A 27,210-nucleotide genomic window follows, 5' to 3' on the forward strand; every position below is an offset into this window, starting at 1 on the left:
GATTTCCATATATTTACAGTATATAAGAACGAGACAGGGAGAGGTTATTAACGAATGTGACATCACAAGATGAGACTTAGCTCCGAATTCGCACTATAACATATTAAGTAACAAGATGGAATTTACATTTGGAGTATGATCTGCCTACGCTTTCGGAGCACCTGATATCATCCGCGGACGGGTTTTGGTGGGTTTCGTGTTAATTGCTCAGTCTTTGGTTTTTTTATGTAGTGTTATGTAGACTGCGAGGTTTTTTTTATTTTTTTTTGTTGTTGTTGTCGATTTTCATGTTTTGCCATGGCGTCGTCAGTTTGTCTTCGACTTATGAATTTGAATGTCCATTTGATATCTTCTTCCTCACTTTTGTTAACAATAATCTTTAAAGCTTATACAACGCAAGTAATTGCAGAGCAAACACAGACTTTGTTACTTTATTCACAACTTTGGAGACTCAGTTGATTTAAATATTGGCCAATTTTATGGATACCTGCCTTTAGTTTAAACTTGCATGTTAACCTCTTCGTGGTTTTTTTTCGTGTCGTTATGTTGCTTTATATTTTGATATATATTCCGCTTCTTCCTTTTATTCCTATTCAAATGTTTTGGTATAGTAAGAGACCATATTTAATACAGAGAAAGGTTTTTTTTAACCAGCTATTTCATAGTCATTTGCCTGTTATTTTCTGGTGAAGTAACCAATAATATGTAAATTGCCTATTTGTTTTCGTCGAACACATTGACGCTGTAATAAGCAGGGTTTTTCAGATTTGATTCTAAAAGACGCCGGGTATCAATATTTGAATATAAAACCTACTAGTATATTAGATTTATAGTACCCTTGAGGTATTGATACTATCTTTAATGGACTGACATGAGTTTGGCAACTTCATTTAAGAGTGTAATTGACAATTTTAAATCTTGTAAAATTAAAAGTTTAAAACCATTCAGCAAGGTCAAACGATCAATTAAAAGTTAATAAACACAAGGGTATTAAAATAATCTTCCTTAAGTAAGTTACAGTCCTTAAATAGGTTGAAACCTGGAATTTTAAAGCTCGTTTCAAAATATTTATGTATTTATTTAATCAATTCTAAAATCGCAGTTCAGTTTTATTAAATCTCATTGACATGGCCATTGTATGGTCAGAATTTGATCGTCACCATCATAGGATTATAAAGTATATATATAAGATATTGGCACAGTTACCTATGATTACCTGGATAGCCTATCTCTCTCTGTAATCATGGGACCACCAGGTAAGAGATGTTTTTCTGATTTTGAAATTAAAACAAATTAATCCTTACAAAAAAAAAAACAGGAAGACAAAAATTATAAAAAAAGGTTTTACTTTGATACAAAAAATTACCGTATACTCTAATTAAATGATTTAAATAGTATATAAGCGCAGCTGGCTCTATATTTACGTTCTAACGTTATCGCTATATTGTAACGGGGAAAGAAACAATCTATTTGAAATTCAAAACAAATTTGAATGAGAAACAAACAATAAAGAGAAATAGTTCTTTAATTGTTAACTTTGTATACAAACTTTTTCGTGGTACCCGTACAGAAAATTTAACGACAAGCTTGCGTTTAATTTTAATAACAAAGAATGTAAAATTTGCGTAATTGAAATTCAATCAAATTGTTAAAGCCTGCAACAGCTAACTCCATGACGATTAAATTAATCATCTCTAAACCATACAATGAAAAAATAAGAACTTGACGTATCAATGCAGATCACGGTGTTGTTATTTTCAAGCGAAGTTATAACAACGTTACCTGATTTCAGCAAACATTAATGAATAATGGTCGCACAATCGCGCAGTGGCAGGAATTTTCAATTTGATTCTACTGAAGTAGGATATAGTTTCTTTGTGTTTAAAAGAAAGGAATAAAAAAACACTGAACAAATAGCACCAAACCATTTTAAATGTTAACATTGCAGTAATTATTCATGTGCAGTGCAGCCTAATGAGATGAATACATTAGTGCTTGTTTGATCAGAAGGCAGATTGGAACTCTAATTTATTTTGATATATCAGAAAACTACTTCACAATCTAAATGTAAATTCATAGTTTATTCCTGTATGTCACGAATATGGACTTTAACTGAGAATCTAAAAAATCCAATAAAATTCATTAAGTCGATAAACCGGCCAATGTACGAGATGGTAATCATCGGGAAAATTTATACCCAAGTATATATTGATAAGATTTGATACTAATCTAATTATAAACAATAATACAAGATGATCAATGATTTAATGATTACACTGTACAGAAATTTGCATATGTAACGAAATTACAACGAGTTCATGACGCACATTATCTTGTTTTAAATGTGGACCTTGTTCATACCAGGAAGCTATTGAAAATGAAAGGGAATAGTTTGAATATTTTACTCGTACAAAGATTTGTTGTTTTCTCGTGCTCCCTGTTATGATTTTTTTCTACAAAGACACGTTGTTCTCTATTTATTTATATTTATTTTGGCACTTTTGATTTATTTGGGTTTGGTTTGATATTATTTTTATTAGTTTATTTTTGTTTGTACAGTTTTTATTAATGCAATTCAGCATCAATAATGTATATGTTAGAGTAAGTAATTAATAGTTTTCAATCTTCGTTGATGAAGTTGACTTAAAAGAACTATATTTACCAATTTAGGGGACCGATGCTGTTTTGGTGTGAGGGAGGTATAAGTACGCATTGACATTTTCTAAATATAAGAACCGTATTTGATTATCCCTGGTTCTCTAGACGCGCCAGAACGCTTCCACATATTCTTGCTTTGGGTTGTTCGTATGGTTGTGCAGAATGTGCTGCTTTAAAGCTACATCCGTTCGGTTGTTTGTCGTGCCTAAATGGACAGCCATTTCATGACGTTGACTACAATAGGCATACTTGATTGAAGCGGAAGCAAGCGAGAGAATTCGGTCCGCCGTAAAAACGGATTCAACCTCCAGTTTTCTTTTGAAAATGCCTGTACCAAATCATGACTGTGACAGTAAATCACCTGTTGTTCCCACGAGAATCTTTTGAAGATATGTCCCCCTTTCTAAACATGATGTATTCTTTATGTGCCTGTCCCAAGCCAAGAGTTTGTAATTCAATGGTTGTCGATGGTTGCTGTCTGTCATATTTGATTTACTTGTTTGAATTGTTTTACATTTTGTTATGTCGAGGCCTTATAGTTGACTATACGGTATGGATTTTGCTCATCGTTGCAAGGCCGTACGATGACCTACAATTATTTACAGCTTCTTCCTTTGGTCTCTGGTGAATAGTTGTCTCATTGGAAATAATCATTCCACATCTTTTTATTTTTTGTATGGACATTGATTGGATATACCTTTAAGTTCGCCATGATGTCTTATGCCCTATTCTAAACATCTACAATAACTTAGCTATTTTCAAATCAACATGTGGCCTTTCGTGATATTAAATCAAAACATGGATTTGTTATTTTTAAGTTTTAAATTTGAAAGTACATATACCTACAATTTACTAATACACAGCAGATAAATATGATATATGACGTCACATAAATACGTAAACTTTGAACAGTTTCCAAAACTAATTTTGTTTTTGCGGATAAAGCCGTTTGAAGCGTTCATTAAACTCTTCCAAATCCTGATAAAATCTATTGATGAAACGATCCATGATCGTGAGTTTGACCGAAATTAAATAGAAGCATTGTTAAGTCGTAGTTTTACGTACACTAGTATCGGTGTTTTTGTTGACTTTGCAGATATCAGTTTTTCAATGTATTGATTTTAACTTTCTACCCATAAAGGTATGGTTAAATGAAGTACTTGGGGAAATATTAAATAATTTGAACACCACTGACTCATGGCAACAATGTCCACTTAGCTCAATATCACGATTATGGTAAATATTAGCTTAGTATGTAACAAGCTAGAAAATGTTAATACTTTTGAAGTGCTGTTACATATAAGCTGATACATGTATACAAGGTTCAATCGAGTATACCATTTAAATGCGATGCACCAACACTGTCTTATTTTGTTTTTTTTACACATGTGCTACTTCACGTTATTTTTCTATTTTTATCACTTAAAACATGCAAAATCTGCATTTAGTTTTATATTTACCGTTATTCTGAAAAGTGATAATTCTATTTAAACCTATCCAAGTGTTTTAATGGTGATACTTTACTCAAAATAGTAACCTGCTTTCATACAATATGAAAGTTTGTAACGACACTACGTGGCAAATGTGCAAGCCAATGGTAAATCATTTTATGAAAAAGGACACGCTAGACCTTGGATTAATCAGGATAAGCATATAGTCTAGGTTGAACTCAAATTTGGAGTTTTTTTTTACATTTGATATACTATGTAATAAAAAAAGTTTAACATTGCCAATGCTTAATTGGATTCTGTATATATATTCAACAAAGATTAAGTCTGTCGTCCCTTTTGTTTTTGAACAAATTTATTCGCCATGTAATACAGTTGTTCTATACTCGTCCAGATTCTTCGATGTACTGAGAAAAAATTAAGGCTATAAAGTTCAAATCGTAATTACATAAATGGCATATGTTATTGATACATTAATTTGTAAACTAAAATAATTAGCATTACCAGCATATTTTTGTTCAAGGTCTTGTCTCTACGTGTAGTAAACTTAAAGCTTTCTTTGGACAGTGAAATGAAAATTGGCGATGGAATGACGTAAAAGTTGACGGATGGTTGATTCAAATCTATTTTTTATATTACTTTCCCAATCATTTTTCCATATCATGCCTCCATGGTGTTTTAGCTACGTTATACTGAAGATCAATAGCCCGTTTTAGACTGAACTTCTATTTACAGGTGCAAATTAGTTTCATTGTGCGATCACACCTTTATTGAATGACACGAAAGTCAGATTCAGAATCAAAAACAGATTCTTAAATTTGTGAGCTATCCATAATTGTGATAAAACTATTGGGTATCGGAACGTTTAGACGTATAATGGATAAATCTATTTCGTTACGTCTTAAATATTTCATGAGTAAAAAGTTTCATCTTACAAGAAGAATTGCATCTCTATCTTCAAATTGGAATTGAATTAATGTTTATGATACGATAGTTTATCCTTTTAAATGTTCATATAGAACATGATCGATCAATGTGTACATTGTACCATGACAACCGGGGTTTGACAAAGACGATTTAAAGAGTTATTTATACAATACCTAGCGTGGCCTTTAACATGGAATTAAAGTATGGAATCACACGTTGTTGTGTTAAGTGTAGTTTGTTCTAAACTTCTGATATATTAAAATAACAATTTTTCATGACTGTTGTTTTCAAAATTTTGCACGAGGTGAGTTTTTTACAATATATTTAAACGTTTAATGTGACCCTTTAGAAGCAAAGCAAGAACATTTACAAGGAGTTCCATTAAGTAATTACACATTCTGCAAAACGTATTCATTGTGAAGCTTTCAAATACTTCGTTATTTTCATAGCTGTTTTACATTTTATACACGCACAATTTTATATGGATATTTAAACAATTCATATGGCTTTTATACTTATATATATATATATTCAAAAATGACATAAGAATTTATTATTCATTATTTAAATTCATTTACCATGCGCTATGTTCCATTCAATGCACTTTTAAATTAAACATAATACGTCTTTTTGAAAATTGACGAAAATGATATAAAAAACATGCATGGTACATCAGTTTTCAATACAGCCTTGTCACGTGCAAATTAGTTTGTATATACAAATAATTCAGTAATTGCTACAATTATATAACTCAACAAGAAAAAAAAATCGAAAGTTTAAACAAAATGTAAGATTTTCTTTTTCATTGTTATATATTTATGAAAAGATGGATTGTGTTTGGTAATTTGAAACGCATGATCTTTAAAATTCCAATTCTTTATTTTTGTCTTTTGTTTGGCATTTTAATTAAGTCTTGACACGGAATTACAGTGTATATCATAAAGTAAACAGTTCATTGGTCTATTTACAGGTTTCAACCATGTAGATCATGGCCTCATCGAATGCTACCATTGTTAGTAACGACAGCGAGCCAGAACCACCCAGAAATTCTTCAGATATAGTATTGTCTCGAATCAATTTAAGTTTTCACGAATCAAAAGCAGATCAGATACTAAGACTTGTTAAGGACCAAGAGGAATTAAATAAAAAGTTTTCCGAACGCGCCTTACATCGCCAAGAAGATAACTGTGCGGACGGTGACAATAGCTTAAGTGATAGCTCGTTTAAAGAAACCGAAAAGAGGCTATCACAACGTCTTTCTGTGCACAAACAAAAAGGTGGTAGATCTAAAACTTCTATGGGATTTCATAATGACAAAAATATAATTAATAATTCATCATCAGACGAAGAAGAATCAAAAATGGCTGACGAAGAACGAATGATTAATACCAGGATTAATCGTCCAAAATCTAGCTACGTCCGACGCCGCCATCTACCGGCGGATGATGAAGATGATAGTCACGTTGACTCTACTGCACAAAGACGCTGTCGGTCTACAAGACCAACTTCTAGACTAGGAAAACGAGATGTTGAAGGTACATATCGTGAGTGTCCTAGTCGACATGAAGGCGAAAATAGAAAAATGGTGCTAACAGAGACATCATTCAATGTCCAGGCTCCACCAGCCACGCCTACTAATGAAATTGTTGACCCTGTAGGATACGATAGGTATGCTCACATTAAGACACCAGTACCAAGTGTTGAAACGGGTATAAGACGTGAACGAACTGGTATAAGACGTGAACGAACTGATATACGTAGCGTAAATAAAAACTCTGAAAATGCCAATACAACAAACACAAGCTTCAGTAAAGCACAATATGAAAAGCATACAAGGAATCGTCAAAGAGAAGATACAATGTCTGAAATTTCTACCAGACAACGACATCGCAGGCAGCAATATGGTAATGTTCGAGCTAGTCGACCTACTTCTGAAAATGTGTATCTTGTTCGTCAAAGAACGGAAGCAAGGTTACTAAAAAACGGAAATTCTACTTCAAATATGAACAATAGACCGAAGTCAGATAGAGTCATTATGACTTCAAATGGACCTAAGCCTATACTGTCAATTGACCATAATCCAGTCAATAGTACGACATTAGGTTACCAGAAAAATAGTGTTCAGTCGTCACAAAATACAACATTGGACTATAAATCATCCACACGACCTATGTCTCGACGTGGAAGATCGTCTCAGGAAGTAGCAAATCGGCCTCCAGGGGTAATTGCAAATAGACCTCCATTAAGTCTTATGAAACTACCGCCTCTTGATTCCTCTGTTAGTAAACGTACTGAGAGGACACTTGCTTTAACGAATGCACGTGAAACGTGTGTGTAATGTAACTACATAGTTGTTATGTTTACTTTTGTGCATTTTACGTTGCCATTTATGCTACAATTTTGTGCCTAATGTAACAAGGAATTTTATAAATTCCTTATTATGACGTAAGTAATTGAGAAAAATGCACATGCAATAAATAAATTGTATGTGCAAATTGAAATGTTAATAAAAATCATAAAATAAAGTATTTTATAAGTGTATATATTATATTTGGGGTATGCTCAAATTAATCATCGACCAAAATATGAATGAAATATTTTCCACTAAGCGTTAAGCAAACATAAGTCAATCAGATTCATCAGGTGTAGATATACACATGTAAATATTTTGCTCACGGTTTGCAAGTTTACTTGAATCACTATATCAATAAATTTGAACATGTATATACCTGGATTTACCTCAAGGAGGACCGCTCAGAGCGCCCAATTAACAATCAAACGATAAATTACACACACACACACACACACACACACACACACAAAGAACTATCCTAACCATTCGACATAAAAGTTCCGCGAAAAGGTATAGAAAACAGACGAAAATTTCTCTTAGTATCAATCACTAATAATTGCCCACCAACAGGTCTCTAAACTAGAAAACTTGACTTTATGGTCATGTCTCTAGAATTTTGTAGACTGACTTATTTACGCCATTGTGCTGTCAGTTTGGACAAGAGCTGTTTTGAAGACCAGTAAACAACTACTGACTTGTGAATGAGCATGCGTACAGCTATTATTTTATTTCAACGGATACTGAAAATTAAAAAAATTTGTTGTTTGTACAAATTTAAATCAAGTTGACAGTTTTAAAATTTTGTTATCGCACGAAAGATTATAACTGAATATAACAGGTATTTGTTACTATGTGTTATAAATCAAAAGTTCACATCTCAAAGTTTTCATTGGGTCGTATCCTATATCGAACATTATAATATTGTAACAGTAACTCAGAAAGAGTATAAAAAGCTGATATTTGTGACATGGCCGGTTACAACATGACCAAAACGTGTCCGCTGACTGCTGAGTGTACTGCTGTGCCATTTAATTAGGTCCCTGTCCGTTCTAAAATAAATTTGTAATTTTAGTTCCATGTGAATAACATTGATCATTAAATGCTTCATATAATATTCAAATTTATGCAATAAATCACATAAAATTTGAATTTTTGTGAATACAAAATTGATTCAGATACATGTTCTAAAATTATGTTGTTGTTATGTTTTGACAACATAAAGAAAAAGAATACAGCGAAGGTTTTGACTTCAATTTTAATTTGCAACTGTCAGCAACATCGACGATTTTAAATACTGCAAAGTTTTTCTACTTATTAAAGCTATTTAAAATTTATTTTGCAGTATCATTGTTTGCATTGAACCCAATTTTGTTTTGTTTTTCTCATCATTGTTTAGTCGTCATTGATTGTTAATTTAATTAATATGAGAAAAACTCGTCGTAATAATATTTCAGTTAATATTGAACCAGTACACAAGAGCTATCAACATCTAGATCAAGTACCACAAAGAACCGGACAAAATACGGGGAAGTATGTAAAGTATTGATGTCTAAAATAAACAAATCGATTGGAACATATCCAAAAATTGAGATAAAAAGGTTCAGATATTAGCTATGTAAAATAGTTCAATAAATATTTCCTATCAACGTATAATATTCTGCCATTGTTATTGAACCTATTTTTTTCTCTTACATACCACAGTCAGAACTACGTTGTTAAAGGGTCTTAGTATGTTACAATAAAAAACAAGCAAGAAAAGAATGTTACATGGAGTAATTAGTTTACATTTTTGAAGGCTACTATACCATCTCCGGAGAAAAATGATGTCAGTTGCATGGCTCGTCCATAAAACACACAATTCAAGAAAAAATATACACACCTTATATGTGTATATACATTCGCCATCAAACGTTACATTACAGATACTTGAAAGAGATCGACTATTCTTCTAGTAAATTCATTTGTGGAATAGTGTGCGGAATTTGTATTAAAACTAGTAAAGATATATACTAGTAGAGCCAAAACATATATTTTGTAACTTACAATAATGAATTCAGGCTGACACACGTCCGCTTGAAAATATCCAAATTGTCATTAAATACAACATTTTGACATTTGATCACCCTTCCAGAGCATCTGACACCCTCAAAAAGATTGTTGGTGGTGTTCGTGTTGCTCGGTCTTTATTACTCTATGTAATGGTTTGTGGACGTTTTCGTTCTTCGTCCTTGTGTTGTCAGCTCCTCGCGACTTACGATTTTTCAATGCGCTCTTTGAATCAACTCTACTTTTTTATGATCAAGTATTAATTATAGTCATGCATTGCTTACAGCTTAATCATATGAGTTGTTACTTCGTTATTTTCATTTATGTTAATTTAAGACAACGTGGATATGTTGACTGGCTTTCGCAGACCCAGTTTCTCTCACTTTATCGTGGTTAATTGTAGATTTTGTTGTTTGATACGTATCTATATGGTGCCGGATGCGGCATATAGCATTTTCGTCTTTGATAGATTTAAAATTCGAAAAAATCAAAAATACGAAAGTGAAAATGCATCAATGAGAAATTGACTTGGCTACGCGTTTTCGCGTTCCGCCTTATGCAATATCTAATGCGAAAAGGCAACAGAAACGCGAAATGGTCTCATCCAGTCAACACTAATCTGTGAGACCAAGAAAAGACTAAAATCACACAGAATGGAGGGGGAACTATAATCAGTGAGTTTTGAGGAAGAAATGAATATTATGACAATCTTAACGGGGACCTGTACTATGGATTTCTTTTTGGAAATGAATACACCCTTGTTACGCCCTCTCTTAAACATGAATATTCCAAGTGAAAAAATAAATAACGTGTTTTGTATTCTTTAAAACTTAACTAAACATGTTTTATAACATGTATAATGTAAATTGGTTTATTTTCAGAGAGTTGTTTTCGCAGTTTGTACTATTATATCTGTTTGCGAAGTTGTATTTTCACGTTTTTCTTCTCTTTGAACCGGATTTTGCTTAGTGGATACATTTATACCAGGGGTTAATTTCTTAATTTTGACTACATTAAAAAACTAACGAAAATTTCCCACCTTATATTATTCTGTGTTTGGAATAAGTAATTTCAGAGAGCTGAGGGATGGAACCTTATGTTATGACTAAAACTTTACAACGGGTAACGCTAGTTGAGCAGGTACTGTTTTTTTCGGATTTGTGTTGTTTTTTTCTTTTATGTAAATAAGGTGATGTGGGTGGTATGATTGTCAACTGTCCATCAGAGACCCAATGACGTGAATATTTCAGTATAACCATAGGTCACCGTACGGCCTTCAACAATGTTCAAACCATTATCGTGTAGTAAGCTGTAAAAGACCCCGACATGACAAATTGGAAAACAACCACTTTTTTTCTCAATTGAACAGAATTACAAAATGTAAAACGAGAAATCGAATGACCTCATTTAGCCTATATGATAAAACAGTAAAAGAAAAACAAACATGACAGGCAGCAAACCACGACAACCACTGGATTACAGGCTTTTGATTTTTGTTTTAGTGTCTTGTTTTGGTACTCTCGGATACAAGGGACACATGTAACGACGGTTTATAAATTTAGTATGTCAAATGGTAAGACAAGAAACAATATTCAAACCGCTGTTATATTATTCCGTATCTACGGGCATCACCTTTTAGCCGATTTCAACACGAATAAAAGCCCGTTGTCACTAACGCGGATGTCGATAGCGGAACCGGAACTGGAGTTTCTTCCGGAGCACCTGGGTTCGTGTGGTTGTTTCCAAATCTTTGGTTTCCCGTGGAGAGTATTGTAGACATTTCTTGGTCTTTTCTACTTTTTGAATAACAGACTGACTAACACATCTGTGTGGATGGAATAGAATGTGTCCCCTATGCCCTTATATTTTACAGTTATGTGTTTTTGCTTGTGAGAGAGCTGTTTACATATTCCTTTATATTAATTCATTTGGTCTCTGGTAAAGAGTTGTCTCATTGGCAATTATACCACACCTTCTAATTCTTATATGTGATTATTTCTTAATATTTTCTTACGTTTTACAAGCATAACACGGAGTAACAACAGTTTCAGAAAAAGGACTAGGTCTCGATATTAACTCAGTGGAAATGACGTTATATTGAATAAGGGTTAAAATTTAGTCATTACACGGTTTCCTCGTGAAAATATCCTCTAAAAGAGTTGATTCAATGTACAAAAGGCATGTTACAGTTTGAAAATGATTAACGTTCAATAAAAGTCTATACGGATATATGAATTTATTTAAATTAATTCGATATTCAAATAAATAGATAATGTATCAATGTTTTTATACAATGATGATTAAAGCATAAGTCCAGATAACTTGAACTCTAACTTAATATATCTTTAGGAGAGAAGGACGTCATACGGAATCGATTTAATGAAGACTAGATTAATTTGATGGGAAAATCAATCGAAATTCATCAATCATACAAAGATAAGACACCGTGAAGCACACAGTAAAGCACCAAAAGTGCGGTCATCTTGAGTTCACTGTCGTATAAAAATATCAATTTTTATCTCTCACAGATAATAATATCATATTATGTTAAATTGATTGCCGTTACAAAAAACTACAATATACCTCGGTTAAATACTATCTCATGCATGCGTTAAGTTTGTTCGACTTATTATTCATTTTACCGGTCACAAATATCCATCAAAGGACCGTAAGTGTGGGTCTGGATGGGGTCCTTCATTTCTGTATTCTTTAATTTTTTAGGCCATTTTTCTCTATTCTTTATAATGTTTGCTCATTATTCTCTATTCTTTATATTTTAGCACCTCATTATTCTCTATTCTTTAAATTCTCCCTCGCCCTGCTCGTCCGAATTTAAAGTATTTCTACTCTAAATTCAATAGGCTTTAAACAAAACAAACACAGAAATAGGATTTATTTAGTTGCTCGCAGTAACATATTATCTTCTCTTGCGATACATTATTTTATTAAACTTTATAATACAGGTTTCTTTTATACAACCAACATATATAAATACATGTAATAAACATAGCAGCCACTGTATATATACTAATGTGACTAACTTCGTGACGATTCGACGTAACTGCGAGCACCTTCGATACTAATACATTTAAATGCCAAACTTTATATAGTACCATAAAACCTCACCCGTAGAAACCGCCAAAACTTTTCTCGTGCCTTGTGCACGTACCATCAAACTTTATAAATAGTACATACTCTTGCAGAACTAGTTTCAGAACTAGTTACACTAGTTCCCATCTATATATAATTAATACAAATACCAAACGGGAAAACCCATTTTCAAACGAAATGAAATATATTTAAATTCTCCCTCGCCCTGCTCGTCCGAATTTAAAGTATTTCTACTCTAAATTCAATAGGCTTTAAACAAAACAAACACAGAAATAGGATTTATTTAGTTGCTCGCAGTAACATCGAAACAAAGGAAATGAAACAGTTCAGAATTAGATGCCAAGATTCAAAGATACTACCAACTGACGATGTAAATTGTCCTTAATATAACCATCTTTTGACTGATCTGATGACCATCTACCGTGCGCCTTCAATAATCTATCAGAAACCCCGTTATTAGCTGCTGAGGTAGCACCTCCACTTCTTAGACTATGTAACCCGAACTTAGATTTATCCAAACCAATATCTTCCAATGCCTTAAGTAATATCTCACGAGCTCTAGTGTACGATAAGGATGTATTGTTTTTGCTTAGCTTGTATATACCTTGTGATTTCAAAAATGACAAAGAACGAAAAATAAAATAATCTGAATCAGATTCTAAACCAGCTAATTTCAAATAAATCTTTAACCACTTAACAGGACACATTTCATTGCCGGTCCTAGCGATTATAACCTTGTTTCCTCTTCTATAAATGTCTGTCTTACTCTTATTGATAGCAATCTCAACATGAGTATCGTAGAAAACAATGTTATTTCTTTTTATATTTGCTAACTCACTGTAGCGCAAGAAACCGGAAAATCCAAGAAGACATAGTAAACACACTCTTAACTTAGACAAATCATGTTCAGAGCCATATCTAGAAACAATTAACTTTAAAATGTCTGTAGTAATAGGCTCTTTTTTGTTGATGGGTATACTCAAAATTCTACGACCGCCTTCTAAAATATTAGATAACAACTTATCAGAGCAAGGATTGTATTTAAAGTTAATGTCATGATACCATTTAATGGAATAAAAGTTAGATTCTAAAACGGACACGCTAACACCTTGCTGTATCAGTGAACCGATATATAAACATACTGTAGTTGCAGTAGCCGGAGAAAATTCAAGTTGACAATCGGAACACCAAAGACGAAATTTTCCAAAATAAAATTTATATTTTTTAACAGTAGATTTTGAACTAGACGCTTCCACAATTGATGGTAATGCACTGACAATTTTGGCAAATCTAGAATCATTGGCTAATTTCTCGAACTGTTTCCATTGAGTCTGTAAATAGAAAAAACCCAATTAAAATCTTCATACATACATGTATCTTAATTAGATAAACATTAAACTTCTATAAATATATACATCGTATATCTATATACATCAACTTCTAACCACACTGTGTGATTCTTTATGTTACACTGTGCAACATAGCTCATAAAAGTTCATACATAGTCCATCATAATACTGTATATTATGCCACAGAACAACTATATTGTTCACAAGTAAACATTTCACACTGTGTGACATACACACATATAATTGTATCTAAATAGATAATTATCTAAATTACTAAGTAGTAAAATCAACTAACAACACTAACACATTACTGTTAAATGGTTGCTTAGCAAAAATACTGTTTTCGTCCGATCCTTGTATAAAAAACGATTTCGGATATCTATACTCACGGAAATCTTTTATATAGCCTTTATATTGATATGTTAAACGATTCACAATCTTAGGCCAATACACAGCTGATTTCCACTTAGGTACTACTAATGCACCTTTTGCTTTACATATATGCATATAATTAATAACCCTATTAATCAAAACAATAGGAGGAACTATCCAGTTATTAAATGCTGACCAGTCATATGCAAACGCATCAACACCGGAGGTACCAGGTGTAAAAAACTTTGAGAAAAACCTAGATACTTTCTTATTTCTACTGTCGGCAAATAGATCACAATTGAATGGACCCCATAACCGATCAAAATATTTGAAAATAATATCTGAAACACCCCAATCATCAAAATCGAAAATTTTACTCAATTCGTCAGCTTGAATATTTTTATCTCTTGGGATCCATTCAATTTCTAATACAATGTTATTATCTAAGCATATATTAAAAACATCTAAATCTATGTCCTGAAGCTCTGCCTTCATACTACCTTTTCTAATTATCTTAGTTACATTCTGATTATCAGTGTAAATTTTGACAAGTTTTCCACTCAATTGATTATGTAAAGACTGTAAAATATTGCTTACTGCTTTTAATTCCCTCCAAGTTGAACTCTTAGTTCTGTCTGATTTATCCCACATAAAATGAGATACATTATTTGAAACTACAATATAACCAGCACCTGCATATTCGCTGGCATCAGAAAAAATAATTCTCTCAGGCATTCTATGAAAATATGAAATATGCCTAAAACTAACTTTGTCACAGTAAAAATACCAAAATCTAAGTTCTTGAATAACATTGTCATTCAAATATACAAAAGAATCCCAATAAGCTCTACAAGAGATAGTCATATGTAAATGCCTTGTCATAATTTGACAAATACTGCCTAATGCTGGTAACATAGAAATTATTTTTCCACACAATTTAGCTAAATTTCTACAAGTGATATGTATATTACGTTCAAATAAAGCAGATATAATGTTTTTTAAATTCTCGAATTTTTTCACAGGTATTTCTAAAGTTCCTTCTTCTAAATTCCAATTAAAACCTAGCCATTCCATAATTTGAACTGGTGTCCATACGCTCTTATTATTATTTACAACAAAACCAGATTTGTCTAAGTCACTTTTAACCTGTAAAGCCATATTTTCACAAATTTCTGAATTTTCTGCAGTTCCCCACCCGTCATCTAAATAAACCACAATAGGAATACTCATAGCTCTCCAATATTTTACTAAAACTCTGATCGTTTTAATAAAAATGTGACCTGCTGATGATAAACCGAAAGGCAAAACTGTGAAAGTAAAAAATCTGATTTTATTGCCAAATTTCCATGAAAAACCTAAAAATTTTTGATGATCACAATGCACATCTATGTGATGATAACCATGCCTTAAATCAAATTTATACATGTATTTTGAATTATGTGCGAAAGATAATGCTTCATTAACACCTTCAAATTTAACCTTTTGTTTTTCAACGTATTTGTTTACATGTCTCAAATCTAGTACAAGTCTTTCTTTATCTGAACTTTGTACTGAAACAGTTAACGGATTTACTACAAAAGGTGGACACTCTACTTCATTGATACAATTAGTAGTAAGAAGTTCATCTATTGACTTTTCAACAAAAGTAGCATGCTTAAGAGCTGATTTGTTATTAGGTAAATGAATACAACATGGTTCAGTATTAAATGGAATTCGATAGCCAAATTCTATCGTATTTAAGATAAAATCATTTGCCTGTAAAACAGATTTCCAAAATAACACATTATTTTTCAAATTCCCTTTAACGTTAATAATTTGATCTCCAGACTTAATTTCATAATTGTTAATAAAGTCAAAATTATACTCAACTCCATTCGTTGTATTTTCATCTAACGTCTGTTCTTTACTGTGACTTTTCTTGTTCCTTTGGGGCCGTGCTGACTGTTGCTGACGGACTTGCCTTGAATGGACAGAATCTGGCGAAATGTCCTTGTTGATTGCAATAAAAGCATTTCCCGGATCTGTTCTGTGACTGCCCTGTACTTTCTCCGAATCCACTGCTTTGACTAATCCCACGAAAAAAATTCTTTGCGTTGAATTTATTTCCACTTTCTGTAGGTTTATTGCTGGGCCGATCATACGGTTTTGAACTTTTCCTTTTTCTAGAAGCACTGGCAATCGCGGAACGCAAATTAGCTGCATCGTCCTTATCGTCAGCCAAAGGACTATCAAGGTATTCATTAACGGTGTCCCATCCATGTTTGTCGCCGATTTTCAGAATTTTGTTCCTCTTCCGCAGCGTTTCTTTTTCCTCTGCTAACACCTCCAACGCCTGTACGTACGATTTGGACTTAATCAGTTTCTCTATTCTTGAAATCGTGTCGGACCTTTCTGTATTGAATAAGTACTGGATGCGATGTCCCTCTCTCTTGAAAACGAAATCGAGTCGAAACACCGGTTGACTTCACTGGTTGTACAAATTGGTTTTCAAAATGTTTGATTAAATTAACTTTCTGCTGTTCTAGAGCGTTTGTTAAAACTGTTGAAAACAACGATACAGCACCATCAGTAGACAACTCGGTATTGGATGTACTCTCCTTACTTTTGGACTGTCTCAAATCATCATGGTCGGAACCAGTATCGGACATCATAAACGTATACTAATGTGACTAACTTCGTGACGATTCGACGTAACTGCGAGCACCTTCGATACTAATACATTTAAATGCCAAACTTTATATAGTACCATAAAACCTCACCCGTAGAAACCGCCAAAACTTTTCTCGTGCCTTGTGCACGTACCATCAAACTTTATAAATAGTACATACTCTTGCAGAACTAGTTTCAGAACTAGTTACACTAGTTCCCATCTATATATAATTAATACAAATACCAAACGGGAAAACCCATTTTCAAACGAAATGAAATATATTTATTTTTTTGGTCCATTTTTCTCTATTCTTTATATTTTTTGCCCATTATTCTCTATTCTGTAAACCCCCATACACACCCTCATAAGTCCAAAATATTGTTTTTCTACTTCGTTTAAAGTTGTATATTAGTCATATCATGTCCATGAAAGTTGATTCCCCGTGGAACAAGGATGCCATTATGATTTTTTTTTGGAATTTGGTTTTGAATAATGCTTGTAAAAAGCAGTATTCATGAGTTCAAAGTCGTGTCAGTTAAAAAAACAAAAGATTGACAATATTCGATAGTTCATTGTACATTCAATAACTACAATTACAACAAAAAAAAACAAGTTGAAGGCCTCGTAAAAGTAATTTAATCCTTAAATAATCTAATGAATATTTAAATGCAGTGTTTACTTTGTGTTTCGTGTTTTCCACTTTCCTGTTTGTGCTGAATTTGTTTGCTTTTTTTCAAAATAAATACTACGGCATATGAGCGACGAATATGGGTATTATATCTTCAATGTCTCTCTCTATCTTCTGTTTGCCTCTCTGTACTTTTGGTCTTTTCTTCTAACTTCTGTTTGCCGGTCTCCGCCCTTTTCTCTTTTCTTCAGTCAAACTGAACATATAGAAGTCTTTTGATTTTTTTGTCGTTTGGTTGCTATTTCATTTATTAATAATATTCGAATTTCGCCAGCTATTCTAAGCATATTCATCAGCGGTTTTTAAGTAGTTTGGCTTTTTTTTTAGATTCATTAATCTCGTTTCTAGAGCATCATTGTTTTGGAACAAAAAGAGAAAAAATTATATACTTAGTTTTTTTTATATCATTTTTTTTTATCTCAAGATTACATTCAAATTTTGTTTGTATAACACTTATCTAGCAATGTTACCTCCTTTGTTTTGCATATGCGAAAAAAAGGTCTTATTATGGATTTAACATGCTGAAAATAGAAGACTTTAATGTCAAAATCACAAGATTAAAATGGACATACCTTAAACGATTTAATACAAGATTTTAACATTTATTTGGCAAATCTCCCGTCGATCTGACATGTAAACAAGGAGATTTTTATTAAAACTTGTGATGTAAACCACCATTACGTTTATAACATCGACATCAAATAAATCCTTGATTGCGAGGGACATGCCATCCACTATTTATGATTTTTCATCGATAATCAAAGTAATTTTATTCAATGTGATACCTAGTACATCATGATAAAATACTATTTTTGTAAGCCCTTTGTTAAGATGCGTATCTTTAAAATTCATGGAGTAAAACCGTTTGTCATTGTAACCCTATCTCTGAAATCCTCATGCAGAGATTTATTGGTTTATATATATTTTTGAACAAGGGTTAATAGCAAATTGGTCAAAAGTCATGCCTCTATTATAATTTCGATCGCTGCCACCAACTTTAAATTAAATTCAACACGTCTTGCAGAAGATAGAATTGAACAATTTCACTAAACTTACAGGAGATAGAGCTGAAGGGGGGGGGGAAGGTTATAGCTGACATAAAATAATAAACATCTGAACTGAAGTTTCAGTAGTCTTCGAAACTTAAGTTCAGATGTTTATTATTTAAAAGAAAAACAAAGGATATGGGGTATCCATCCATGACACAAAATCAGTACAGGCACAGCAAAAAAAAAAAAAAAAAAAAAATAAAAAAAACGAAAAGCAAAGGAACAGCGCTTTTATTGCTGTTCTTCATCTCAAAGTCACAGCGAGGCTTTCATCACGGAGCAAAAAAAACTCTCACCTCACTGCAAGTTTAAGACGGCCCCTAGCACTGGCTTGAGCGGAATGAGCGGAATTCTTTGCAAAAATAACTGAACTAAATAATCGTGACAGTAAACCTAATGACAATAAGATGTGCGAGATGTATAAATACGCAACCACGTTCGTCGAAATGAAAACCGATGCCTCGTTTTATGCTCTCTACACGTTTCAGATCCCTTGTAAGAACTCTTTGAGAGGTCTGTAGGTGCTCTCGGGCATGTTGCCAGCATAATCATGTCCTCATCCATTGATCATACCATCTATTTCAAACGAATTTTAAAAGAGAGGCGAAAGATACCAAAGGGATATTCAAATTCATAAGTCGAAAATAAATAACACCCAAACATCCAGGTCTACTCGTTTTGCAAATTATGCTTATTGGATTTATTTTTAGATTTGTTCTCGTCATGAATATGCATGAACTATTTCCTACTGGGCGTTAAGCAATCAGCAATGAATCAGTCCATCAACCCTGTGAGATATTAAGGTTAAGAGTAAATAGGAAGAACATCCTGCAACAAAAACTTCCAAGCAAGCGGATCGAAGCTCGTAAACTCGCAATACGCAGAACTTCGGGAATGTTCGGAGACCCAACGATCATGCTTTTGGAGTTGCCTGCAACAGCATACTAGGGTTTCTTTCTGACATAAATGGCTGACAATTATGTTAATTTTGATTGAATACAACTCTGTTGTCTTTTAATCAAATATTTTATAAAAGAGATTCTACAAATAAAATGATTGAATGGTAACGAGAAACACACGAAATGGGCGTTTTACCTTTATTTTTTTGAAATTTGAGTGAACTTATTCAAATCGTTAACTGAAGCTAGATTTCCCGATTCGTATCTATTATGAAATTTAAGATATATATACATACTTGAAAACCTTTACATTTCCTTCAACTTTAAATGACCCTTTCTCATAAAAATGCTTATATATGGGGTTAATGAGGACTTGTTCTTCTTCACGGCTTGTCTGTTACTTAAATTTTATTGATCTATTTAAGAAAGAAATCTCTTGAAACGTTACTTGTGGCGTAATCATTATAGAACCATATATTTAAGTCACTGAGTTGAAAACATATTAATAAAAAAACACTGGAAGCATCAAAATCTGTTGCCACCAGCAGCAAAATTAAAATATAAAAAGAAAATTAAGAATCTGTAAATTCGGAAATTATTGCGTGCATTTATCATTGAGATTTTGGAAGAATAAACTCAAATTCGAGATTAATAATTACGATTTCAGCAAAATATGCATACAGATATTTGTATCAGATATCAGAATGCGAGTTCTTATTATTGCGATACTCTTCCAGTCACATTATTCGCAATAATACAAACGCCGCAATAATTTCTGAATTTACAGTATAGATTATGCTGTATCATTCCAAAGTACATATAGCCATTGGGGATTTTTCTGTAATTCAACGATGCTGTAAGTGGAACCACCTAATTGGAGTCATCAATTTTATTGCCATTTCAATTGGTTTGTTATGCATTTTAAAATTGTTTTCACTTTAAAGTTGCTATAACAAGTAACGGGCTATGAACACCGTAATGTGTATGGATACATGTTGATCAATAGGCGTAGTCTTTAAAAAAAAAGAGCATACACATTAAGAATTTCCGATGAAATTGATAGTAAAAATTATGTAAAAACGCAATCAAAACATTTAAATTTCAAAAGTTTATCTTAATGATGCGTTCAAAGGCATAACTTTATAAAAATTTGTCGATATTTTAAATCATTGTACAAATGAATAAGTTCAAAGATATAATTTTTCAAAATTTTTTACACTTGTCATATTGAAGTCATAAATTATGCATTGAGTCTGCAGACATAATTGTAAAAAATATTAGGCTAATGTCTCTCTAGTGTTTATTATTATCGTTTTGTTTAGAAATATGAAGATCTGATGTAAATTATTTATTATATAAACTGCAGAAATATATGATGTGGAAATCTGCAATGCATCATTAAATTGTTTGCTATTAATTATTTAACAAACACATCTAAACGTGTTATTCTGTTTACTGTTTTATTTGAATTGTGTTAAAGGCATGACCATATCTTACCATCAGACGGAGAGTAAATTTCCAACATTTAGTTAGCCGATCTAAGTTGTCATTATATTGCCAACAGATAGTTACCTGAACTATTTTGACATTATATTGCAAACAAATAGTTTACCTTTAGTTAACTTGCAAACAGATAGTTATATCTGAGCTAGCTTGCCATTTCTTAACAGCAGATATATATAGTTACATAAGATAACTTTGCCAGTATATTGCCAACATATAGTTACCTAAGCTAAGTTGCTAAGCAATAAATCGAATAGGTATAACTTCTGCAAAGACCATAATCTCCAACAATGATAATGGTACAACCAGGTCGGCACCGATCTGATTAATCAACTGAATTTTACAGCTGTTATAACTTTTGTACTGGTTCACCAATGACCCATGTAAAGGTAGGATTGAGCGCTTGCACGCATGCCCCCCCCCCCCCCCCCCCCCAAACTTTCTTTGTTCCTAATCCCTAGAGAGGGGCTTGTAGTCAAAAGTGATATTCGTTAACTGTTGCTGTCTGTCTTATTTGTTGTTTTTTGTTATCCCTACGTAGGAGCTTGTAATCGAGTGGTATTCGTTAACGGTTGCTGTCTGTCTTATTTGTTGTTATTGTAATCCCTAGCCATGAGCTTGTAATCGAGTGGTATTTGTTAACAGTTGCTGTCTGTCTCCCTTTTTTTTAATGTTATAAGCTTTAATATGGCCTTTGGTTTTCTTTTCGAAATTGTTTCACATTTTGTTACCTGGCTATAGCTTAATATTCGATATGGGAATTTACTTATTCCACTAGATGAACCCCAAGGGTTGAATGGGGTATAGAAATTTGCTCATCTTTGTTTTTCCAGTACTGAAGTGAAACCAAACAGTTGAGGAGTAGTCAGTTTGGTCTTGCAGGATGTATAAGTACGCAACAAAGTCGTATCGGAATGGGGACGTTAAAATAAATTCATTATTTAAGACCATGTGGTAACATGTAGATGTTTACATCCTTTTCAGTTGATTGATAATTGCATCATTGGAGGTCATACCACATCCTTATATATATTTTGATATCTATATGTAACTAATTTTGGCGAAAATAACACTTGCTTCCGTAATGTGTCGAGACCGAATCCATTTCAAAAGAAAAAAAAGTGAAAAAAATTACAGAAAAAGCTTCTGTCCTGTTTCCTTTGCATAATATTGACGGGTAATTCAATGATTTATGAATTCGAGAAGAAATGAAGGAAACAAATTCATTACTCTTCATGTTGTACTGTTAGCATAAAAAGTCTGAGGAACAATTATTTAGTTCGATGTGCATATAATTAATATAACTAAAAGAAATCGTGTTGTATCCATCCTATTTGTTGTATATTTAATATGTACACACGTTACCAAAACTTCAGTCGAAATGCGTATTTTAGAAACAAACAAAACCACTAAATGTGCTATTGAATTTCTCCTTGAAAGCAAATTACCCGTATGAATATTTAATACACTCGTAATCTTTTGAGATACGAAAGATACCATTATATTTTATAACCAATCCATGTAGTTACCAAATTGATCGTATCAAAGATAATACTTGTAGATTTATTTGTTAGAAAAACGTGCTAATTCTAAAATTATGTCTGACCGAAATTGACCTGATGTTAATAAACTATATGTTAATTTCAAAAAATGTTATATTATACAACATAATGATGAATTACAGGAGAAAGAAGATACTCTTATGCTGAACATTATGATAATGACGTTTAGAAATAGATATACAATCGCAAGTTCCTCTTCAGGTTAATTTGTCTAATGCATTCAGATCTAGTTTGCTTTAATTTATCTAATGTTCCGAAAAAAATCACATTAAACTTGCAAAATTTGTTGGAAAATTATTCCAAAATGATTTTGAAAGACGCCTTTATGTATCAATATTCACAAAGGCGTTGTTTATAACGGTTAATAAAATCTTCATTACACCTCTTTACAAGATAATAACCGTCATCAAAAGAACTGTATACAATATATAATTACTTTATAACGGTCACGATTGCTTTTGTTCCTTTTAAACATTTATGTCACTTTGTCAAATTTCTTTAAAATGATGTAATTCTAAACAGTTCCGTTCAAAACAAAGTCGGAAAGGGCAGGACCTACAGCAAGCAAAATGAAAATATGTACAGGCGTTGGTTTACTGGTGTCCTTGATTGACACTAATGTGCTCTATAACTGTATAAGTTCTTATTGCTCATCTTTGTTTTTCCAGTACTGAAGTGAACCAAACAGTTGAGGAGTAGTCCGTTTGGTCTTGCAGGATGTCTAAGTACGCAGCCACGTCATGTCGGAATGAGGACGTTAAATTCAATGGAATACTCCCACACAAGTAGTCCAAATTATGTCATTGCTACTAGGAATTTAATTCAATTAATTGCATATGCATTCCGTAAACTGAACTTTATACATAATGAAACTGCCAAAGCAGACTGTTCTCATGGAATGCATACGTTAACATTCATTTAGGGAGCTACCATTTGATTTTTATGGGGGGGAGGCTAGGATGAAATTTGAAAAAAATAGGCAGGACAGGAGTTTTGAGTAAAAAAAAAGGCAGGATGAGATTATTTGAAAAAAAAAGGCAGGATGACAATTTATGTAAAAAAAAAGTCAGGATAAACTAAAAAAAAAAAGGCAGGACCAAATAGAGTGAAAAATAAAAAGGCAGGACCGAATAGAGGGAAAAATAAATAGGCAGGACAAAATTTTTCATCCTAGCCCCCCCATAAAAATCAAATGGTAGCTCCCTTAAGTGGTCATCCTTAGGATTCGCGATTTTTTTTTGCATGCATATGCATGAGATAAAAAAAAAAACAAAAAACAAACAAACAAAAAACAAACAAAACAAAACAAAACACAAACACTTTAAAATAACCAAATTGTCAAAGGTCAGTAGTGTTTTAATGTTCCTCATCTTGAGAGCTGCTGCATATTCCTCAATGGTGAACTAATTATCACACATACAAAAAGGATTAGACGGCTACTAGTGTCTATATAGCGATGGTCTTCGATATTCATTCTTCGAGTGAAGAAGCCGCGGATCAAATCAAAGATTTGAAAATTGGTATTTGCTTCTTCTCCGTTAAGCACGTAACCTTTAGAAGTAGGAACAAAACTAGTCGGTGCAGAGACGTATTGTGAACTAGGATGCGAAAAAAATCCACTCAGCATGTCTGACTTATACTAAGCGGGGTTCATATTCATATGCAATCAACATGTTTCATCGTGGTAGGCATGTACTAGTTTTCACTTGACGGTAAACATCAATCTATCGTCATTGCATCATCATCGGTTTTCATCGATAACCACTATACATTTTAAGAATATTTTTATATGATATTTGTAATGTGTATTTACCTACGACCAAATATGTGCAATGAATATGTTAGGCATGTCTTCCCTTAATGTCAAGGTTCCAATTTAGTTTTTTTCCCGTGCCTATTTTATTGTTTAATCGATTATACAATGTCGTTTCCGGTCATACCTTATCACTGCCGGTTTGAAGAATATAAATACTTGGTATGGTTAAATTCAATCACCAATTGCTGAATCACAGATAATTTAGGTAGGATAAGGTAAAAAAAACCAACAATTTTATTTGATAGAACGTATGTTGAAATAAATGTAGATGTTACAGTGTCTTCTTCTTCTGTCTTCTTTGTTCGAAGTGCCTTTACTTTTTCGTTCAATACTTAAAACACCCTGAAACCCGGCAAATTCGATACAGATTTATTAAATACTGACGCTCTCAGCACAAACAAGTTGAATTATTGAATTCCAGTTTTATTTTACCAAGGATTTCACGGTGTAGTAAGACAAATCTTTGATGTTATCAAATAAAAAGAAAGAACAATAAAATTTTAGACGACTTGTGTTCTATTAAAACGCTATCTTTTGTATGATTTGAACTACAATTGTCCTTTTAATTTGCATAAAACGATCGTTCTTTTCTTATCAATAAGTGCAAAAAGAACAATTATTCAGTACATTTGGCTTATTTCCGATTTACCTAGATTTCTTGCGATTCATTTAAATATAACCTAACGAACCATTAGGCATATTTCTGTAGACCAAATAACTTGAGACGCAAAAATCTCTTCAGTATAAATTTATTTATGACTTTGTACCTCTTTTAGTCTCGTTCAACCTCGATCTGTAAAAATCGAATATGTATATGGCGGCCATTTAAAAAAATATTTTAATTCAATGTGTTTTAGCAAGCACAGTTTGCGTACGCATTGCAAGACAAAACGTTCAAATCACTTTCTAATTTTGATGATGAATTCGGTTCATGTCACAATGAAAACAATTTTGTAATTTTAGATATTTGTCTTTTTATGTAGAAATAGGAAAATTCTAAAAACCAAAAGATGTTTTCAATTTTTTGGGTAACTATTTTTATGCTTCAATTTCAAATCCCCCCTCCAAACCACCAAACTTATATAGATTATTGTTTGTAGTTATGTAAGTCCACATTTATGCCCTTTTAGGAAAAGTTGGTCGCACTGTCTTACTAAAAAATATGTTATGTAGAAAAGTAAGATACACAGAATCATGAATATTTTGGTCAGAACAAGTGGTATTTATCCATTTGAATATTGTATTGTATGAAAAATAGTAAAATAATACGATTTTTTTTTCTGAGTCAAAAAACATAGTTAGGGATTCATAATGACATCTTGATCTTGAAACTAAACAAGAACAATTGAAGTTTGTGGCTATTTTTTCCTTTAAAATGTGTGCTATAATTCCATTTTCGAATTTTCATGACATTTATTGCCAAATTGTGAACTTAATAGCCTTCCGTTACTACAGTTTTTTATGACATGTGAAAAAAGCGCGAAAAAAAATGTTTGGGAAAGGGACCAGGTTTTTTCTCTGTTACAGATATTTTTATTAGTATTTCTTTAAGATGTTACATGTTTTTGTTAGAATAAATTTGCATGTACTAAGACATTGTTTCATTGTGAGCAGTATGTTCCGTACCTCTATTCATGTTTTCCGCATATTTCCAACCATTTTTTTTTGTTGGTTTGTTACCTATTTCAAATCGAGTACACTCAACGCTTAGTTGAATATGAATCAATTTAACTACTTCCTGAATGTCATTCTAAGATTAATAGACTTTAATTTAAATCATCGTGGAATGACCCGCTGTGAAGTTTTTTTTAAGAGTATGATACTTAAAGCGAATTTCAGTGTAATATTGTTTCAAGCAATTAGAACGTTATGGTTTATTTAAATGTGTTTTTTTTTTTTTTGCGAAACTACGCCATAACTCAGTTCGTGCATTTACTTTTTCTGCTGTTTGGAACACATTGGAAACCTAACGTTTTACATTTAAATTTATTTTCTGCAAAAATGCACCTTTTCTCATTAAAAAAAATCTGGTTGAATTTGTTTCCTGCATAAAATTTACCATTTCTAATCTCTTCTTTTTGTTTTTCGTCTGTTATATTTTTGAAATATTGGAAAGTAACAACAAGCCTGACGAAGCATGTTCTACTGTGATACAATATGTAACGCCACTTTTGAGTGGATGATGTCTTAGAATTGTCAATTCCACGGTTGGTGATTGGAATCATTAGCAACATCGCTGCGCAATCAGCGTCAACGTTTTCGGCAGATTTCAAATGTTTTGTGTTTAGACATTTTACGAGTATTTCATGACAGTTCTGTTTTTGAATAGTTAGCATCGTCAATTGTGCATTTGACAGTTGCAACTATTTAAATACATTTATCTTATTCCTTTAATATTTCCCATATTTCTTGTATTTCATATTTCCAAACATAAGGTAATTCAATTTATAAGTTACTTAACTTCAGTCATATTTCATTTAAGACATTTATGCACTTTATCGATTTGAATGCCTAAATTTTCCTCCAAAGGTGTGACGTCATGTAAGTGTCGTTTTGTTTTCAGGTGATATAATCATAGTCTATTAAGTTCTGGACTATGAATGATAGATATTGTAGAAAGAGTTCGCCAGTTTTACATACATTTTATTGAATGCTTCCACATGTCTTGATAATGTAATGTGATTGTTGATTTGTTTTAAGTTGATACACTCATAGTCTTTTTCGGGTAACGGTTGATAGGGATTGTATGAGGAAATTAGTTTATGTTTTACTTCCTCAT

General features: G+C 32.5%; 2 protein-coding genes across 4 annotated transcripts; one reads left to right on the top strand and one right to left on the bottom strand.

Annotated features, from left to right (window-relative positions):
- The first annotated feature begins 1,110 nt into the window (after positions 1 to 1,110).
- LOC127738888 (RNA polymerase-associated protein LEO1-like) lies at positions 1,111 to 7,574 on the top strand. 3 transcript variants are annotated; one of them, XM_052250361.1, is made up of 2 exons: positions 1,111 to 1,256; positions 6,004 to 7,574. In XM_052250361.1, the coding sequence occupies exon 2, from the start codon at positions 6,022 to 6,024 to the stop codon at positions 7,369 to 7,371; it is 1,350 nt and encodes a 449-aa protein (XP_052106321.1). In that variant the 5' UTR covers positions 1,111 to 1,256; positions 6,004 to 6,021; the 3' UTR covers positions 7,372 to 7,574. The 3 variants fall into 3 exon arrangements, with proteins under 3 accessions (XP_052106321.1, XP_052106320.1, XP_052106322.1); XM_052250360.1 differs by lacking the exon at positions 1,111 to 1,256 and adding an exon at positions 4,759 to 5,337; XM_052250362.1 differs by lacking the exon at positions 1,111 to 1,256 and adding an exon at positions 5,797 to 5,820.
- Positions 7,575 to 12,832: 5,258 nt separating this feature from the next.
- LOC127738887 (uncharacterized) lies at positions 12,833 to 17,199 on the bottom strand. Its single transcript, XM_052250359.1, has 2 exons — positions 16,134 to 17,199; positions 12,833 to 13,874 (listed from the first exon to the last, which is right to left on the bottom strand). The coding sequence occupies exons 1-2, from the start codon at positions 16,521 to 16,523 to the stop codon at positions 12,876 to 12,878; spliced, it is 1,389 nt and encodes a 462-aa protein (XP_052106319.1). The 5' UTR covers positions 16,524 to 17,199; the 3' UTR covers positions 12,833 to 12,875.
- Between the last annotated feature and the right edge of the window lie 10,011 nt (positions 17,200 to 27,210).

This window comes from Mytilus californianus, unplaced genomic scaffold (genome assembly GCF_021869535.1).
Source record: "Mytilus californianus isolate M0D057914Y unplaced genomic scaffold, xbMytCali1.0.p SCAF_4, whole genome shotgun sequence".
NCBI lineage: Eukaryota > Metazoa > Mollusca > Bivalvia > Mytilida > Mytilidae > Mytilus > Mytilus californianus.

Excerpts from the sequence above, each read along its gene's own strand:
- LOC127738888 (XM_052250361.1), top strand. The coding sequence starts at position 6,022 with ATGGCCTCATCGAATGCTACCATTGTTAGTAACGACAGCGAGCCAGAA.
- LOC127738887 (XM_052250359.1), bottom strand. The coding sequence starts at position 16,523 with ATGGATGGGACACCGTTAATGAATACCTTGATAGTCCTTTGGCTGACG. Across the intron at positions 13,875-16,133 it reads ATGAAAATACAACGAATGGA|ACTCAATGGAAACAGTTCGA; the intron begins GTTGAGTATAAT and ends TTCTATTTACAG.